The sequence below is a fragment of the Brassica napus genome, chromosome A2 (genome assembly GCF_020379485.1).
Source record: "Brassica napus cultivar Da-Ae chromosome A2, Da-Ae, whole genome shotgun sequence".
NCBI classification, from domain to species: domain Eukaryota; kingdom Viridiplantae; phylum Streptophyta; class Magnoliopsida; order Brassicales; family Brassicaceae; genus Brassica; species Brassica napus.
This window is the reverse complement of record NC_063435.1, coordinates 28,706,376-28,724,311: the sequence shown is the minus strand read 5'-3', so window position 1 is coordinate 28,724,311 and position 17,936 is coordinate 28,706,376. Positions and strand designations below refer to the sequence as shown.

Genomic DNA, 17,936 nt, shown 5'->3' with positions numbered 1-17,936 from the left:
GCTTCAGAAGTTCTAATTGGTTACCAGTGGAATGTGCAGTAAACAAAATCTGGATTGATCAAATGTTATTCTAGTTATTTTTATAACATTTTAATATTATATATATTAGTATGTATATATAAAGAAAAATCAAAACCCTGGTTGAAACTGGTCCGACCAGCTATCCAGTGATAATGCGGAGTCAATGTCCGGTCCGGTTTTCAAAACATTGTTATTTTTATAAATAACTTATAACTGTTAATATTTAAAACAAATAAATCTTTTTGGCTAGATGTGAAATATTATATGGTGATATGTTCAGTACAAAAATGTTTGCCTTCAAGATATCACATTTACTTTGTATCCTTAATCCATCAAATTGCCTTGTTTTGTATTTACACAATGTTTTCAAACTTATTCAAATTCACACGCCATAATGTATACATATTTTAATTTTATTAAAAATATGTATAATTATATAATTATTAACAATATGCATTGTGTAGATGACTACTTACTTTGTGGTTGGACGAGATTCACGTTCTTGATATAATAGAGCTTCTAGAGAAGGTATTACTACCACAGAATACCCCCACTATATATGTTACTCAAGAGCGGGTCCATAATTTTTTATATACGAGGCATAATTATTTTCCTAGAACTATTGTTTACATGATAAATATTTCAGTGAGGTGGGGCACATGACATACCTCCTCTTGTCATAGAACCTACCAAGTAATTCAACATATCCAATAAATAAAAATTCAGTAGTATGCATTGCATGCAGTAGATCCATTCCTATTATTTTGTTTATTTTGCCGACATTTTCCAGTACCTATTATTCATATAACTTCGGCGAATCTAACTTTTTCTTACTGTGTGCATTTTGTACGGATACAAATTTATCAAGTTGGATACAAATTTATCAAGTTGGATACATATTGCTTGTAAATTATATAAACATGAGAGTATAGTCGTCAGGTAACCAAAATCAAAGGTAATCTAAAAGCATATTTACCAAATATGAGAGATTTTCAAAAATTATAAATAAATTTAGTGCTAAAATATTATATGAATATTTTAAATGTGTAATATTGAGTGGGATTTTCCTGTTTTTAGGTATCCACATAAAAATATTTATTATACGACTTTAAGAATCCATCAATCATAGCTATTTTCACCAATCACATTCAATTATTAAAGGAATATTTTAATAAAAGTTTCTATAATTGGAAGCATAAAGGTTTTAATATTGCGATAACCAATCATATAGAAAAGTGTGGTAAAGTGAAGCAATGTGACTGAAGAATAACTCATACGCCTACTACATTCAAATGTAACTCTAATCTATATGTAAATCTAGGTCTCAATGATTTAGAGAAGACTTTCTTATTGATAATGAACGTGCTTTACAATGTATATATACAAACTCGACAACAAGAGAATAGGAAATATACTAAACCGACTTGGAATTTATCCTAAATAGATATGGTATATCGTATATTTGCATATATTCCTAATACTCCCCCTCAAGTTGGAGTGTGAAGTCTCTTGACACCCAACTTGGACAGTAACACTTCAAACTGTGGTTTACCAAGAGCTTTCGTCAAGATGTCAGCGAGCTGATCCTTAGTACGAACATGTTTAGTGGCGATCAAACCAGCAAGGACCGCATCTCGAACACTATGACAGTCTCGTTCTATGTGTTTTGTTCTTTCGTGAAACACTGGATTGGCTGCAATGTATATTGCCGCTTGATTGTCACAAAAGAACGAGACAGGTTTGGGAACTGGAATACCGAGATCCTTAACTAAAGGAACAATCCACTTCATTTCACGAGTAGCTTTAGCCATAGCCCTGTATTCGGCTTCAGCTGACGAGTGAGCAACGGTATCTTGTTTCTTGGTCTTCCACGTAACTGGAGAATCACCGAGAAGGACTACAAATGAGCTCAAAGATCGACGACTAACAGGGCAAGAACTCCAGTCCGCGTCACAGTATATGGAGAGGTCAAGATTTTCATCGGAGCTCATGAGTATTCCTTGATCGAGAGAACCTTTGATATATCGAACAACGCGCAATGCAGCCTCCAAATGTCCTTCACGAGGTGACTTCATAAACTGAGACAGAAGATGAATAGAGTAACAAAGTTCAGGGCGAGTCATGGAAAGATAGACAAGACGGCCCACAAGGCGACGATAGATCTTTGGATCAGAAAGTAGAGGTGACTGATCGGAGGCGATCTTGTGGTTCTGCTCGACTGGTGTGCATGCTGGACGAGCATCCTGGAGATCCATATCATCAATGATATCCATGATATATTTGCGCTGAGACAAGAAGATCCCTTCTTCAGTGCGTGCTACTTCTATACCAAGAAAGTATTTGAGCTTACCAAGATCCTTCATGTGAAACTGTTGTCCCAAATACTCTTTAAACTTGGTGAGTTTGTCGAGACTATTACTGGCGATCACTAAATCGTCGACATAGACCAAAACTCGAATCTCAACTGATCCTTTAGTGTATAAGAACAATGAATAGTCGGAGTAAGACTGAACAAAACCGAATTGCAGGAGAGCTTTAGATAACTTGGAGAACCAACACCGTGGAGCCTGTCGAAGGCCATAAATAGATTTCCTGAGGCGACATACTTTTGTTGGATCAGAGTGAGTAAAGCCTGGAGGTAAACGCATATACACTTCTTCCTCAAGATCACCATGAAGAAATGCGTTATGAACGTCCATTTGGTGAACTTCCCACTTCTTAGCTGCGGCAATACGGAGAAGCATACGAACCGTGCCCATTTTAATAACTGGGGCAAATGTTTCCTCAAAATCTTTGCCTTGGACTTGTTTATTTCCGTTGGCAACCAGACGAGATTTGTGTCGCCGAATTGTACCATCAGGATTGTACTTGATCTTATAAACCCATTGAGAACTCACGGCAGTCTTGCCAGGCGGAAGCGAAGCAATATCCCACGTGCCTTGCTCCTCATGAGCAGTGACTTCTTCTTTCATAGAGTCGCACCAAACCTTATGTTTAATGGCGTCATGATATCGCTTAGGTTCAACTCCTGAAATTACAGCTGCTAAGAAAGCTTGATGCGCACTTGAGAAGGCATCAACAGAGATATATGTAGCTAAAGGAGATTGTGTCATACCTGGAGCGTTTTCCGTGGACGAGGATGAAGCGCAGAGTGGAACGAGATGGGTATCTTCATGACACATGACGTTGTAGTTGACGTAGTCTTTAAGCTTGACAGAGGGAAGACGCACTCGTTGTCCTCTGCCTAACACAACCGGATCATTCATGGAGATATCTTGTACTGGCTCAGACCTCTGATCAGTACGTGTTTCAGTACTTGTAACGACTTCTGCAGGAGTTGTAGACCTATCAGCTGGTAATGCAGAACGAGACTCCGGAGCCTGTGGGCTCTGTGTCTCAGATGTTATTGGTTCAACTACCACAGTAATATCTGTATTGCCAATTCCATCGCTACTCCCCCTGTCGAGTGAGCTGGGGACAGACTCAAATAACCAATCTGAGTCAGAGTAGTCGAGTGCATTAGTAGGTGGAGCCGGAGACACAATTCCCTGAACCGACGACTGTTCTGAAATAGATGACATAGGAAACGTGTCCTCGTAAAATATGACGTCTCGAGAGATGAAGAACTGTTCCTTGTCGAGATCAAACACCTTCCAACCCTTTTGTCCAAAAGGATAACCCATAAATATACACTTACGACTTCGAGAGCCAAATTTGTCTTTGTCGCGGGCTCTCAAATGTGTGTAACACAGACTTCCAAAGACCCTAAGATGATCATAATTTGGCTTCTCACCATACAGGACTTCATATGGTGAAGCACCTCGAAGAACTTGTGTGGGAGTACGGTTTATAAGATGAGTTGCTGTCATGATGGCTTCACCCCAGAACCTCACCGGTAAACTTCCTTGAAATAGTATGGCGCGGGCCACATTAAGTATATGCCGGTGTTTCCTTTCGACACGTCCATTCTGTTGAGGCGTGTCTACACATGACGTCTGATGAATAATCCCACTTTCTCGAAAGAACCTTGCCAAACACATAAACTCTGTTCCATTATCGGACCTCACTGTCTTAACTGTTTTACTGAACTGAGTAGAGGCCATGCTACAAAAATTAGTCAAGATCGTACGAACTTCGGATTTCTCAAGCATGAGATACGTCCACACAGCTCTTGAATGATCGTCCACGATTGTTAAAAAATATACAGCACCAGAAGAAACCAAACATCACAATGAATCAACGCAAAACACTCATTTGATTTATTGATACTATCATAAAACACTTCTCTAGTTTGCTTAGCCCTAAAACATGTGTCGCAAGGACTTAGGGCAGCTAGTTTAGTAGACGAAAACATAGGTAAATTAGATAAAACTGAAGATGACGGATGCCCAAGCCTCTGGTGCCAACGAAGTTGATCAGCGGACTTAACAACAGGAGCTGAGACACGGTGAACTCTAGCAGCCATGACATCTGTGAAGTAATACACCCCATCTCGTTCCTTACCGGCTCCAATCAGGGTCCTCGTGAAACGATCCTGTAAGAGACAAATCGTATCTGTTAGTAATGCGAAACAATTAGTTTGCTTTAACAGTTTTGAGACTGATATCAAGGAACAGTTCAAATTTGGCACAAACAAGACATGATCAAGAGTGATTCGATCAGTTAAAGGAAATGTTCCTGTATGTGTGGCATATGCTTTGTTTCCATCTGCAAAGCCAACTGGACATGGCAAAATACTCGTTGTGTTGACAAGAAACGAGATGTCTCCTGTCATGTGATGGGAAGCTCCCGTGTCTAGTATCAAATCACCCAGTTTACTCTTACCATTCAACTTATCGGTGGGAGAGCAGGCTTTCTCGTTGATCATCTGAGTCAACGTTCGCCACTGTTCTGACGTTAGCTCAGGGAAGCTAGACGAGTTGGATGTAGTCGCGTGTGCCTTTGCTCCACTGCCTCTGGATCGATCAGACCCATAATTTCCACGACCACGACCACCTCTGTAAGCTCCTCTGTTTCCTCCTCCACTTCTGTTTGCTGAACGTTCTTCCCACCAGTCAGGAAAACCGACTAACTGCCAGCAGTTTGCCTTCTCATGCCCACTACGACCGCAGTTTGAGCATTGAGGCACGCGATTTCTGGTTCCAGAGTCAGTACGTGAGGTTGCTTGATCAGAACTTGCTGCGCCCGCTTCTTTCTTAACTGTAAACCCAATAGCATTCTGTTGCATCTCTCTCTCTTTGACTGAGTTGAGACGCTGCTCTTCTCGAATCACCTTAGCATAGATTTCTCCAATATCCAGTGTAGAATCAGAGGATATTATACCTTGACACACTCCTCCAAAACGAGCTTGATCCAATCCCATTACAAACTGGTGGACCTTTTCTTCTTCTCTATCTCTTTCAAACTCTGCCATAGCAGAACACGAACACGAAGGCAGGGGCTTGTACATATCCAGCTCCTCCCAAGTCTTGGACAAACGTCCATAGTACTCGATCACAGACGCACCATCTTGTCGACACACTGCGATCTGTTCTTTCAAGTGATGCACACGAACCTTGTTGCCCACAGAAAACCGTACAAACCCATACTACACCTTCACCTTGTTGCCCACAGAAAACCGTACAAACCCATACTACACCTTCACTCGGATAAATTCCAAGTCGGTTTAGTATATTTCCTAATACTATATATAAAGTATAAACCCATACTACACCTTCACTCCAATTAACATCTAAACAAGCAATATTACCATCGGGAGAAAGGAAAAAACATGGCCGAGTTAGTCCCCTCGAAGTTCCAAGGAACATCTCCGGTAGATATTCCTATCGTCGATCTAAGTAACAACGAAGACCTAGTGGCACGTGCGGTGGTGAAAGCAAGCGAGGAATGGGGGATGTTTCTGGTGGTTAACCACGGGATCCCAACCGAGCTGATGCGGCGGTTGAAAGAACTTGGGACAGAGTTCTTTGAGCTGCCTGAGAAGGAGAAGGAAGCCGTAGCTAGGCCAGCTGATTCTATGGACTTAGAAGGATACACAACGGATTACGAGAAAGATAAAGAAGGTAGAAAAACATGGGCTGATCATCTCTTTCACAGAGTCTGGCCAGCGTCAAGAATCAACTACAGATTCTGGCCTAAGAACTCTCCAGATTACAGGCACGAGTATAAGAATTTTGTGATCACTTTTATCCACTTATTTATTTTATTTAAAAACATTTTCCATTTTTAAAGATATCTTCGAATAGCAATAAATCAGTTTTTTTTTCAAAAAAAAACAATCAGTTTTGTTTAAAAAATAGCACACTCAAGAAAGATTATCAAAATAACATTTACTAAAAGGTATAAATACTTGCTTCGTTTCGATTTAATTGTCGTTGTAAGAAAAAAAATTTGTTTCAAAATAAGTAGCGGTTTAGAGTTTCAATACAAAATTTATTAATAAGATTTTTCATTTTATTTTTCTATTGATTGAAATATGATTAGGTGTATATGTAATTGTGCTTTCGTTTTGGAAATATACAAAATCATATGTTTGCATAAACCTAAAATGACAATTAAAATGAAACGGACGGTAGATATTTATATAAATGAGTTTATAGGGTGAGATTAAGGTTTATGATTTATGAATTATGATGTAAAATATTTTAGTGTTATTTTTTAATTTTTTTTAACACGTGCTATTCTTCATTAATAAATGATAGTTTGGGAAAAAATTTAAAATGTTATTTTTGTACAAAACAAAAAAATAATATTCAGGAAATTTGTTATTTTTTTAACTAACACATTTTCTCGCTTTACCAACTAGTTTTGAGTTAGGTTCTGTCGGAATAAAATCGTGTCCGACTTTTATGTAGAATGTATATTTGTTGAAACAGAGAGGTGAATGAGGAGTATGCAAGGGAGATAAAGAAGCAGTCGGAGAAGATCATGGGGTGGTTATCAGAAGGATTAGGGTTACATCGTGATGCATTGAAGGAAGGTCTCGGCGGAGAAACGGTGGAGTATCTGATGAAGATAATTTTCTATCCGCCGTGTCCAAAACTCGAACTGCTCTACGGAGCTCCTCATCACACAGATCTCAATGGAATCACGTTCTTGATCGCTGATGAGGTAGATGGACTTCAGGCGTACCAGGATAACAAGTGGGTCGACGTCAAGTATGATGACTCCAGCATCGTCGTCATCATTGCCGATCAAATCAAGGTATTAGACGAAGTCTCCAATATTAAGTCATGTTTGTTTAGTTTTGATTGTTGGGGATGTGTACAAGGCAGGCGACTGCCCTTGGTCGGATGAAATTAAGAGTCTAATTTTTAAAGAAAATAAATAAATATACATATATGTACATAAGTTTTATTTTATATGTTTCTATCTAAATTTAATTACATTTTATGCAATGGTTTTTAAAAAAATTATTTGGAGTTTGTAGAGGATGAGCAATGGGAGGTATAAGAGTGGGGAGCATAGAGTGACGATGGATACGGTAAGGACGAGACTCTCGTGGCCGGTGTTCGCGGAACCGAACCTTGATCATGTCGTCGGACCTTTGGCGGAGCTAGTTATTGACGATGCTCCTAAGTTTAAGCCTTATGTCTACAGAGAGTACAAGTATCTTTTTTGAAAAAGAAGTACAAGTATCTTAAGATGAACAAGCTTCCTATCGACTGACGCTAATCTCAATGAACGACTGTTTCAGTTAATTGATGTTGGAAGTTTCTGTTAATTAATTATCAATGTACTATATGCTTTTATAAATAAATGCTGAAGCTCCGGTCTTTTAATCTATCCATGTGAGAAATGATATTTATTTTGCCTATCAAATTTATCTTAATTAATTAACTAAAATTCTAGAATAATATCAATATATTTAACCTACTATCGCGAGAATGTGTTGCATAGAGTGACGGTGTATAAAGAAGAGTAATTCTTGGGTTCACCCCCTAGGGTGAACCTATAGGTTCACCAACCAATAGTATTTGAGTATTTGATATTTGATATCTTTTAAAAAAGGAAACAACATTAAATTTCCAAATAAGATTATCTTTTTAAAATAAAACAATAAAAATACATAAAAATAGTTACAAAAAATAAATAAATAAATATTTTTAAGTCTTCAGCAAAATACTAAACCCTATACCCTAAATCTTAAACCCTAAACCTTAAATTTTGGATAAACTCTAAACGTTTGAAAATCCTAAACCCTAAATCATACATTAAAAACTAAATTTTAATAACACTAAACCCTAAATTCTAATCACTAAACCCTAAACTCTTGGGTAAAACCTAAACCCTTGGGTAAACCCTGAACCCTTGGATAAATCATAATCTCTAGAGTTTAATTTTAAATATTTTTGATTTACAGTTTATGATTTATGATGATTTATCCAAGGGTTCAGGGTTTACCCAAGGGTTTAGGGTTTAGTGATTAGGATTTAGGGTTTAGTGTTATTAAAATTTAGTTTTTAATGTATGATTTAGGGTTTAGGATTTTCAAACGTTTAGAGTTTATCCAAAGTTTAAGGTTTAGGGTTTAGGGTTTAAGATTTAGGATATAGGGTTTAGTATTTTGCTGAAAACTTAAAAATATTTATTTATTTATTTTTTGTAACTATTTTTATGTATTTTTATTGTTTTATTTTAGAAAGATAATCTTATTTGGAAATTTAATGTTGTTTCCTTTTTTAAAAGATATCAAATATCAAATACTCAAACACTATTGGTTGGTGAACCTAAAGGTTCACCATAGGGGGTGAACCCAAGAATTTCTGTATAAAGAAAGCAGAAGAGTTACTATTTTCTACGTAAAATGCAAAAGGAACAAAAACCAAAAGGAAATATGGATTATATGATTCTAAAGTTCATATAAATAATAGAAAATTGATGCTTTTGAAGATTTCCTAAATATTCATGTTAATCAAAAATATGGTTTGTCGGCCAACAACATTAATTACTTTTGTTAATTTGGTCAATGGTGAAAAAGTTTTTTTTTTGTTATTAATTATCCTCATATATATTAATGAGAAAAAGACTAGAATAGCACTAAACCAAGTTTTTGTTCCCAAAGTAGCACTCAATGCTCAAAGTCACAAAAATAGGTTTCATTAAAGAGGTAAATATACACTTATACCCCTTGGGTTAATTAATCCAAACCTTAGGGTTTAGAGTTAAGGGGTGGGGTTTTGGAATTAGGGTTTAAAATTTTATAAAAAATAAATACTAAAATAAAAAATAAAAATTTTAAAAACAGTTTCAAAAATTTTTTTATAAAAATTTCGAATCTGAAAACATGTAATCTGAAACTATAAAAAAATTTTATTTTATTTATTTTTATTTATTTTTGTTTGTTTATTTAATTTTAAACCAATGGTATTATGGATATTTTACCCTTTAATGAATGTCATTTTTGTGACTTTCTCCTTCTAATGCTATTTTTGAGACATAAACTTCAAAAGGTGTTATTATTGACAATTGTCCTATATTAATTTGGACTAATCTTTAAACTTATAAATATTTCAATGAGGTGGGGCACATGTACCTCCTCTTGTCATTGACTTACCTACAAAATGGTTCAACTTAAGTACCGAAAATCCAAAATTCAAAGGTAATCTAAAAGCATATTCACCACAAATATATATGAGAGATTCTCAAAATTTATAAAATACCTATAATGATAAATTTCAGATGTATGATTATTGAGTGGGCTTTTCCTGTTTTAAGATATTTTATTTTATAATTTTAAGAATCCATCATAGATATTTGCACCACTGACAATCAATTATTAAAGGAAGAGATAAAAGTTTTGAATCATTGGAAACATTTTAATATTCTGATAACCAAATAACCAATCATATAGAAAAATGTGGTAGAGTGAAGTAATGTGAGTATGTGACTGACGAATGACTCATACTGTCATACACCTACTACATTCACATGTACTCTTATCTATATAAAGTATAAACCCATACTACACCTTCACCCTCCAACTAACATCTAAATAAACAATATTCCCATCGTGAGAAAGGAAAAAAAAAACATGGCCGAATCAGTCCCTTCAAAGTTCCAAGGAACATCTCCGGTAGATATTCCTATCGTCGATCTAAGTAACCCAAACGAAGACCTAGTGGCACGTGCGGTGGTAAAAGCCAGCGAGACATGGGGGATGTTCCAGGTGGTTAACCACGGGGTTCCCATCGAGCTGATGCGGCGGTTGAAAGAACTTGGGACTGAGTTCTTTGAGCTGCCTGAGAAGGAGAAGGAAGCCGTAGCGAGGCCAGCTGATTCAACAGACTTAGAAGGATACACAACGGATTACAAGAAAGATGGAGAAGGTAGAAAAACATGGGCTGATCATCTCTTTCACAGGGTCTGGCCACCGTCAAGAATCAACTACAGATTCTGGCCTAAGAACTCTCCAGATTACAGGTACGAGTATTAAAATGTTGTAATTGTTCCTCTATTCCTCAAAGTAAGATTTTCTAGATTTATTTTTTGTTCCAAAATGTTAGATTTTCTAAAATTTTAAGGTATTTTTAGTAGTTAATGTTGAAAAGTTGTATACTTTTAAGAAACATTAATTGAAAATATTTGAATTGGTTGAATACTATTGGTTGATATTTTTATCTAATTAAGATTAATTGAATAAAAGTTTACACTTTTTTAATCTGTGTGTATTAATCTTAAACACTCGATAAAATGAAAAAAAAAAGTGATTATTTATTTTGTAACAGGGAGGTGAATGAGGAGTATGCAAAGGAGATAAAGAAGCTATCTGAGAAAATCATGGGATGGTTATCGGAAGGACTAGGGTTACATCGTGATGCATTGAAGGAAGGTCTTGGTGGAGAAAAGGTGGAGTATCTAATGAAAATCATCTTCTATCCGCCGTGTCCAAAACTTGAGTTGCTCTACGGAGCTCCTCATCACACTGATCTCAATGGAATCACGTTCTTGATCGCTGATGAGGTAGACGGACTTCAGGCGTACCAGGACAACAAGTGGGTCGACGTCAAGTATGATGACTCAGGGATCGTTGTCATCATCGCCGACCAAATCAAGGTAGAGATACAGTTTTGAACATTTTCAGATAAGTCATGTTTGTTTGGTTTTGATTGTTGGGGATGTGTACAAGGCCTGCTTAGCTATGTGCACGGTCCATGAAATTAATGGTCTAATATCTTTTTAATAAAAGATATATTTAAGGAAGTTTTAATTTATATGTTTCTATCTAAATTTAATAACATTTTATACAATAGTTTTCAAAAATAATGTGAGTTTTGTAGAGGATGAGCAATGGGAGGTATAAGAGTGGAGAGCATAGAGCGACGATGGATATGGTGAGGACGAGACTCTCTTGGCCGGTTTTCGCGGAACCGAACCTTGATCACGTGGTCGGACCTTTGCCGGAGCTAGTTGTTGATGATGCTCCAAAGTTCAAGCCTTATGTCTATAGAGAGTACAAGTTTCTTAAGATGAACAAGCTTCCTCTCGAGTGATACAAATCTCATCATTCAGAAACAGGGGAGACAAGATCATGAACGACTGTTTCAGTTAATTAATGTTGAAGTTTCAGTTAATTAATATTCAGTTTACTCTCTGCTTTGTATAAATAAATGTTGAAGCACCTAGAAGAATAAGCTACGTATATATGATATATAGTTTTTCTCTCTGGTTCAAGAATCGAGACAACGCCGCTACCGCTGCTTCTTGACGCCGGCAAGGCTAGAGGCCGCCGGCGTCGGGAAATCTGCTACATCTTCCTCATGGTTTCTCTCGCTTTAAGTCAAAGCTCTCGTCTTGTTTCTTGCTTCGCACTTACTCAATCAGTTTCTCTAGATCTGGTGCCGTCGAAACTGGAGCAAACCTTCGTGGTCTCTGCTCAGGTTTTCAAGACCACCGGAACTGCATCCTTCACCGGGGTCTCCCGAAAAAGCTGTACAAGGTCCACCTTTCACCTCCTTCCCTACTCTGAGTTCGCCCTTCACATGTGCTTCAGACTATCGCAAGAACGTGTTGCATAGAGAGTGTCGGTGGATAAAGAAAACTAGAAAAGTAGAGGATGTCGTGTCAACTTTCTGTCGGTGCTGATCCTGATGTGATCACCGAACCATAGCCGGAGCTCATTGTATCCTTCTATGTTCAAGCCTATTATCTGCAAGGACTATAAATAACCAGGCTTTTCGAGCTTCTTGTCGATTGAACCAAATGAGATTTCTTTCTACGAATCAAAATTAGAGTCACGTGTGTGTGAGAGTGTGTTTATAAAAGAAAAAGTTAATATCTTCTACGTAAAGTGCAAAAAGAAGTAATGAATCTACGATCCTAAAGTTCACATTCCCTCATTTTCAATTTAATTGTTGGTGTAGAATAAAACTTTTGTTTTAAAATGTTACTAGATCTTGATCCACACAACCGTACGGATTTCTTATTTCTTATACTAAAATATTTTAGTTTATATAACAAAATTTACTAATAACTTAATGTAATTTATTGTTATATATTATGTAATTCTATAATAGCTATGATTATGTGGCTTATATATTATTACTATAATTTTTGTACTTTTGTAACAAAACTTATTTTGAAAATTTTATTATGTAACAATATTACTTTACATACTTTTTATTTAAAATTTAAAAGTTATATGAAAGCAAATTAAATTGGATTAAGAAATTTTTTGAGATACTGTAAATAATTTCTTTTAAAGAAAAACTATAATACATTGTACTTCAAAATAAGTTGGTAGTAAATATCATATTTGAGAAATGCATTAAGTTGGATAAAAAAATCTTCTTTTAATTTGAAATAAAAATGAATCTTTCTAACAAAATCTTCGTAAATTTTATTTTTGAAAATTAATCAGTTGAAATTGTTATTATCATTGAATATATAATTATAATACTCTGTATAATTTTAAATTTTCATACATAAATCAAAACTAAAAATAAAATTTTAATTTCTAATTATAGTTTATGATAATTTAAAATAATTACTTTTGTATATAAAATTTAAATTGCTTCTGAAAATGTTTTTAAAAGATTTTGCTTAGAGCTTTCTTAAAAAAAATCATTTGTATTCAAAAAACGATAAATACTATAATATTATAATTACTTCATGTAGAATTTGATAAAATTTTAAAGAATGGTCCAAATTGAAAAATCATGCCTGAAAAATTCATCACTACAGTATATATATATATATATATATATATTAAAAGAAATTTATTATAAAACCAGTATATGGTTGAATCCATAGAAATGTATTTTAAAATAGTATACTTAATAATAATAAATATTAATTATGATTATTACTAATTAGATCATATGCAGGTATTAACTCTAGAATAATTAAATGTTATTATTATTAATTATATTATAAATGTTATATGCAACTATAATTATATATTGATGGAATAAATAAAATTTCAAAATTATCCATATCTAATAATATTTTGATGGAATAAAAACATAATTAAATATCTTGTTAGGATATTGTTATGAAAATACAAAAAAAATAAAATAATGTAAACAATTTTTTAGGAGTGGTCCATTTAAAATATCACACATGAAAAAAGTCATGACTTCTATTTTAATAGTATAGATTTATAATTTTAGTTTAAAATTTATTAACAATATTCGCTAATTTATTTTTTATTAATTAAAATATGTTTTGTCGGCCAACAACATTAATTTCATTCATTAATTATTTGGTGAAAGTTTTTTAATTGTAATTAAATATTTGCATTAGAGCGCAAGTGGTATCGTTGTAATCAAAAATGAAAGCACCACCTACTTGTAAATTTGTAATCAAACTCAAAACATATTTGTAGGCCAACAAAGACAAAAACCAATGGTGAATTTCCGTTTGTTTTGTTTTGGAACCTAAACCTTTGTTTTCTTGTAACTGCCACTAATTTTTTTGATAAATTTTAATCTTTGTCTTTTTCAAAATATAGATAAATTAGATTATGTGATTACGAAAGGATTCTTCTATATACAAATAGCATTAGTTGTTATATAGTCTTATATCATTACTTGATTATTATAAACTTCACATAATAATTTGTGTTTTCTAGAAGGAAGGTTTGGGCCAAATTAAGGCCCATGATTTCCTTTGACCATTAATAGAAAACAGAATTAACAGAAACTTACGAAGATAACTTAAACTAAACAACACAGAAGAGCTACATGTCACTAAAACTACATGTAATAGAAAGATTACACTGTCACTGAATCAACACTCTTTAATTAATCACTTACACATTGTTTGATCAATTTTGATTCTTCTTCACATCAGATCAGATCTTGAGAGAAGAATATCACTAAAACCTTAATCCTCTAGCTTTTCATGATCTTCTGCCTTCTCTTTGTCACTTCCAGCCTCAGCTTTCACCTCTTCTTCCTTCTCCTTCTCACTTCCAGCCTCAGATTCTTCATCTTCTACATCTGACATTTCACTAATTGCATCCGTGATAACACCCTTCACCTCTTTTTTTCTATGCAAGAGATCCACACCGAAGTGGTCGCCTGAATGTTTATTACAAACAGCAAATGTTACCAAAGAGCTCCCCCCAGAGTTTTTAGAGTCTTTGGTCCCTGAGCTAATCTTTTTAGATGAGGTTTTCTTATCTTATGGCTTCTTCTCATCTTCTGCTTCGACTCTCTCCTCTTCAGTTTCAGTTTTCTCATGGTCACTATCTTCTTCTTCTGGTGCTGTAGCATCTTCCTCATGAGTATCCTTACTATCTTCAGAATCAGAATCCCCTTCATCCTTGCCTACTTCTTTGTCAGATGGATGGTCTCCCTTTTTAGCTTGTCTTTTCCTCTGTGCAGTAAAGAAAATGTTCAACAGCCGATAGATTAAGAACACAAATACTATAATTTAGAGATAAGACACTACAAACCTTGGCTGGAGTATCTGAAGATTCTCCAGATTTCCTCTTTTTCTGTGTGCTCTTGCGCTCTTTGGCTTCCTAAAATTTATAATTTCAGAAGAAAAAAAAAGAAGTTAATATACTCCCATACTGACGACAAATAATGTACTGAATCAAAGTCAAACAATACCTTTTCTTGATCAGCAAGTATAACATCTCTTGTTGCTTTGGGAGATTCCAAAAACTCAAGCACTTTGAAAGCTACTTCTTCGTGAGAGTATCAGGACAAGAGGGATTCTTAGAAAAAGGTATAATAAGTAGATGAATGACATATTCTTATGACTTACTTACTTTTTTAATGTGGCTTCTGTTAATAGGTATGTCAAGTACATCACAGAAGAAGATTAGTTTTTCTTTTATGCATTTGTCAAGTTTCTCCTTTACTTTTGCTCTTTGCTTCTCTTCCTAGAAGACATTTGTACGTGTCAACATGATGCATAGCAAAATATGAATCCCTGTAATAAAATAGAAACTGAAATGGTGTTACCTCTTCCTCTGACCAGACAAAGCCAGAAAATTGACTAATATTTTTCTTAATCATCTGTGCCTGCAACAAAACTCTTTAATTAGACATCCATAGTGGACAAATGCGTGCAAGGGAAATATACATATCAAATGTGAAAAAAATGTGATCAAACATTTTAAAAAGCACCTTTGCTTTCTTCCCATACAGGATGGTGTGTAGTAAGATCAGGTTGCCGTCAGCTTTTCTCTTGGATAGTTGATGAGCCACTGAAACATTATCAGACATGCTTCCAATGGTAAATAAATGTAAACAAGAACACTGTCAAAATAACTAACTTTTGGAGCTGCTCAATTAACATCCACAGTACAGTTAGCTACTAAAGAGAAAACCAAACTGATATCTACAAAGGTAAAATCAAATCAAAGACAGTAGTTAATGGGCTAATTGGGTTAGCTACAAAATAAAATATCCCATCAGTATCCAATTATTGGAAGTAATAATATAATATCCAGGGGAAACCAAAAACTAAAGCTTCTCTAAGGCATTCATAATTTTTTTCAGAACTGTCATGTGTTTAATACAATGGCTCTATCTATAATCTTACCAATGCAAAAATAAACAAAAAAAATCTCATCTTCTAGATTCTAAGGGATGTGTCAAACCATCAAAGACTGTTTCACTGTTCCACAAATCCACAAGAATTCAATCAAAACAAACACAACTATAAGTAAGCACACATACATTAATACATACCATTAGGAATCTCCCTGAGTGGTGTTCCAAGACCCTGTTACAACAAAAAATAATAATAATAATAAGAAACCTACTCAATTCTAAAGACAAAAGTAAAGTTTCTTTTTTTTCTTCAAAAAGTGATAACCTTTTCAATAGAAACGGACTTGTTCGGTATAGCACGCGTAGGAGAAGGCAACGAGAAACGCTCAACCTTCTTCCTCTCCCTCGTTGGCCTCTCACTACTACTCTGAGTCACCGATGAGTTCTTACTCACATTCCCTTCTTCTTCATCTTTATCTTCCAATTTTCCTCCCTTCGATCCATCCTCGTCTTCTTCTCTCTCCTTGGGACCATCACCAGCACCAATTTCATCCTTCGCCGGAGATTTGACTTCCGGCGTCGTCGTCTCTTCTAGGGTTTCAGTCGCCATGTGAGTCCTAAAGGGTAAAGATTTGAAATTTTTTAAAAAATTTAAACCAATAATTCAAGGAAAGTAAAACGATTAAGACAACAAAACAAAACCAAAGTTTCGTGATTTTCTGGAGACAAGGATTTGGAACACAAAGGGTGGGCTCTTTTGTCTCTCTCTCTCTCTCGTCAACGGAAATTTTAAGCTCGCGGCAAAACTATTCTTGTATATATACATACACAAACTCGGCCCAATAATCTACTAAGCCCACTTTTACTTTAAAATGGGCCTATTTAACTATTACGCCTACTTTCACCTCCCGATGGGCCTGTAACTTAATTGCTTGGCTCTAGTTGTTTCAAAAGTGGGCAGTAATGAAAGATACCATGCATTTTGTACAAGGAATGATTTAACATTGTATGACAGTTTTTTCAGTTCTTTTATTCTTATGTGAATTTTTATATATATTGGTACGGGATGAATCCTTGAAATGTTGCTATTAATTATCTATAACTCTTGAAAAGGTTGAAAAAGCATTGTACTATGTGATTTATTTTTCGTGAAATGGAATGGTGCGTATCTTACCTTTGTGAATATGTAAGAGCATGATTATTGAGAAGTTTTTAAGGTAGAATTTTTAGTGGAATATAAGAATCTGTCTCTTAACTTTTAATTAAAAAAGCTAAAAACCGGTTCTTAAATATTAAAAACCAGTTTTTAGCTTTTTTTAGTTAAAAGTTAAGAGACAAATTCTTATATTCCATTAAGCATCCGTTTCGGTGAAAGCTGAATCACAATCTATGTTATAAATATGATATAAAGTTATCTTTTAATTAAATTAAAAAACAAAAAAATTTAGAAATAGAAAGACATCTGTAGAAAAATCTTTCAAATCGTTATATGTGGTATCTCGTAGTAAAGACGTCTCTGTCCAATTCTTGCCTCTCTGATACAATTTTCACTTAGTTTATTATTTTTCTGACAAGAGACTTCTTTAGATACCATTCACTGAGGATGATGCCCTAAAAACTTCACCCTAAGAACTTCTCCAATAATCATGCACCTAACCATGGGGTTGTGGCCGGTCGTATTGTGGGTTCAAAATCTGTCCCCCCCCTGTATATATTATACATCTGCGTTGGCCAGGTGGTGTAGATATCTAATTCATACGTAGAGCAACTGTTGCTTGCATGTCCCCAGTGAACCTGCCTTCTAGAGATTAATCTGGGTCTCGCCCAAGACACCTTAGGTCTATACAAAAAAAAAAAAGAATTTTTAAAAACCTTTTTCTAAATGCAATATGGACCATTGAAGTAAACTTAAAGAAGCAATTTGAAATGACTCAAAAAGAAATAACGAAATTAGCCATCCAACTA

The 17,936-nt window shown here is 34.9% G+C and overlaps 2 protein-coding genes and 1 pseudogene across 2 annotated transcripts; 2 read left to right on the top strand and 1 right to left on the bottom strand.

Moving 5' to 3' along the window:
• The first annotated feature begins 5,645 nt into the window (after nt 1-5,645).
• On the top strand, nt 5,646-7,642 carry LOC125587544 (flavonol synthase 3-like). Its single transcript, XM_048758260.1, has 3 exons — nt 5,646-6,177; nt 6,897-7,224; nt 7,451-7,642. Exons 1-3 carry the CDS (start codon nt 5,792-5,794, stop codon nt 7,640-7,642), a joined length of 906 nt encoding a protein of 301 aa, XP_048614217.1. The 5' UTR covers nt 5,646-5,791.
• A 2,293-nt stretch (nt 7,643-9,935) lies between these two features.
• Nucleotides 9,936-11,694, top strand: LOC125587543 (flavonol synthase 3-like). The gene is made up of 3 exons (XM_048758256.1): nt 9,936-10,443; nt 10,749-11,076; nt 11,301-11,694. The coding sequence occupies exons 1-3, from the start codon at nt 10,055-10,057 to the stop codon at nt 11,511-11,513; spliced, it is 930 nt and encodes a 309-aa protein (XP_048614213.1). The 5' UTR covers nt 9,936-10,054; the 3' UTR covers nt 11,514-11,694.
• Nucleotides 11,695-14,164: 2,470 nt separating this feature from the next.
• On the bottom strand, nt 14,165-16,896 carry LOC125588978 (annotated as a pseudogene).
• Between the last annotated feature and the right edge of the window lie 1,040 nt (nt 16,897-17,936).

Bases quoted from the DNA above. Each gene is read 5' to 3' on its own strand.
- LOC125587543 (XM_048758256.1), top strand. From the start codon at position 10,055: ATGGCCGAATCAGTCCCTTCAAAGTTCCAAGGAACATCTCCGGTAGAT. The intron at 10,444-10,748 runs GTACGAGTATTA...ATTTTGTAACAG, and splicing joins AAGAACTCTCCAGATTACAG to GGAGGTGAATGAGGAGTATG. The intron at 11,077-11,300 runs GTAGAGATACAG...TGAGTTTTGTAG, and splicing joins TCATCGCCGACCAAATCAAG to AGGATGAGCAATGGGAGGTA.
- LOC125587544 (XM_048758260.1), top strand. From the start codon at position 5,792: ATGGCCGAGTTAGTCCCCTCGAAGTTCCAAGGAACATCTCCGGTAGAT. The intron at 6,178-6,896 runs GCACGAGTATAA...TTGTTGAAACAG, and splicing joins AAGAACTCTCCAGATTACAG to AGAGGTGAATGAGGAGTATG. The intron at 7,225-7,450 runs GTATTAGACGAA...TGGAGTTTGTAG, and splicing joins TCATTGCCGATCAAATCAAG to AGGATGAGCAATGGGAGGTA.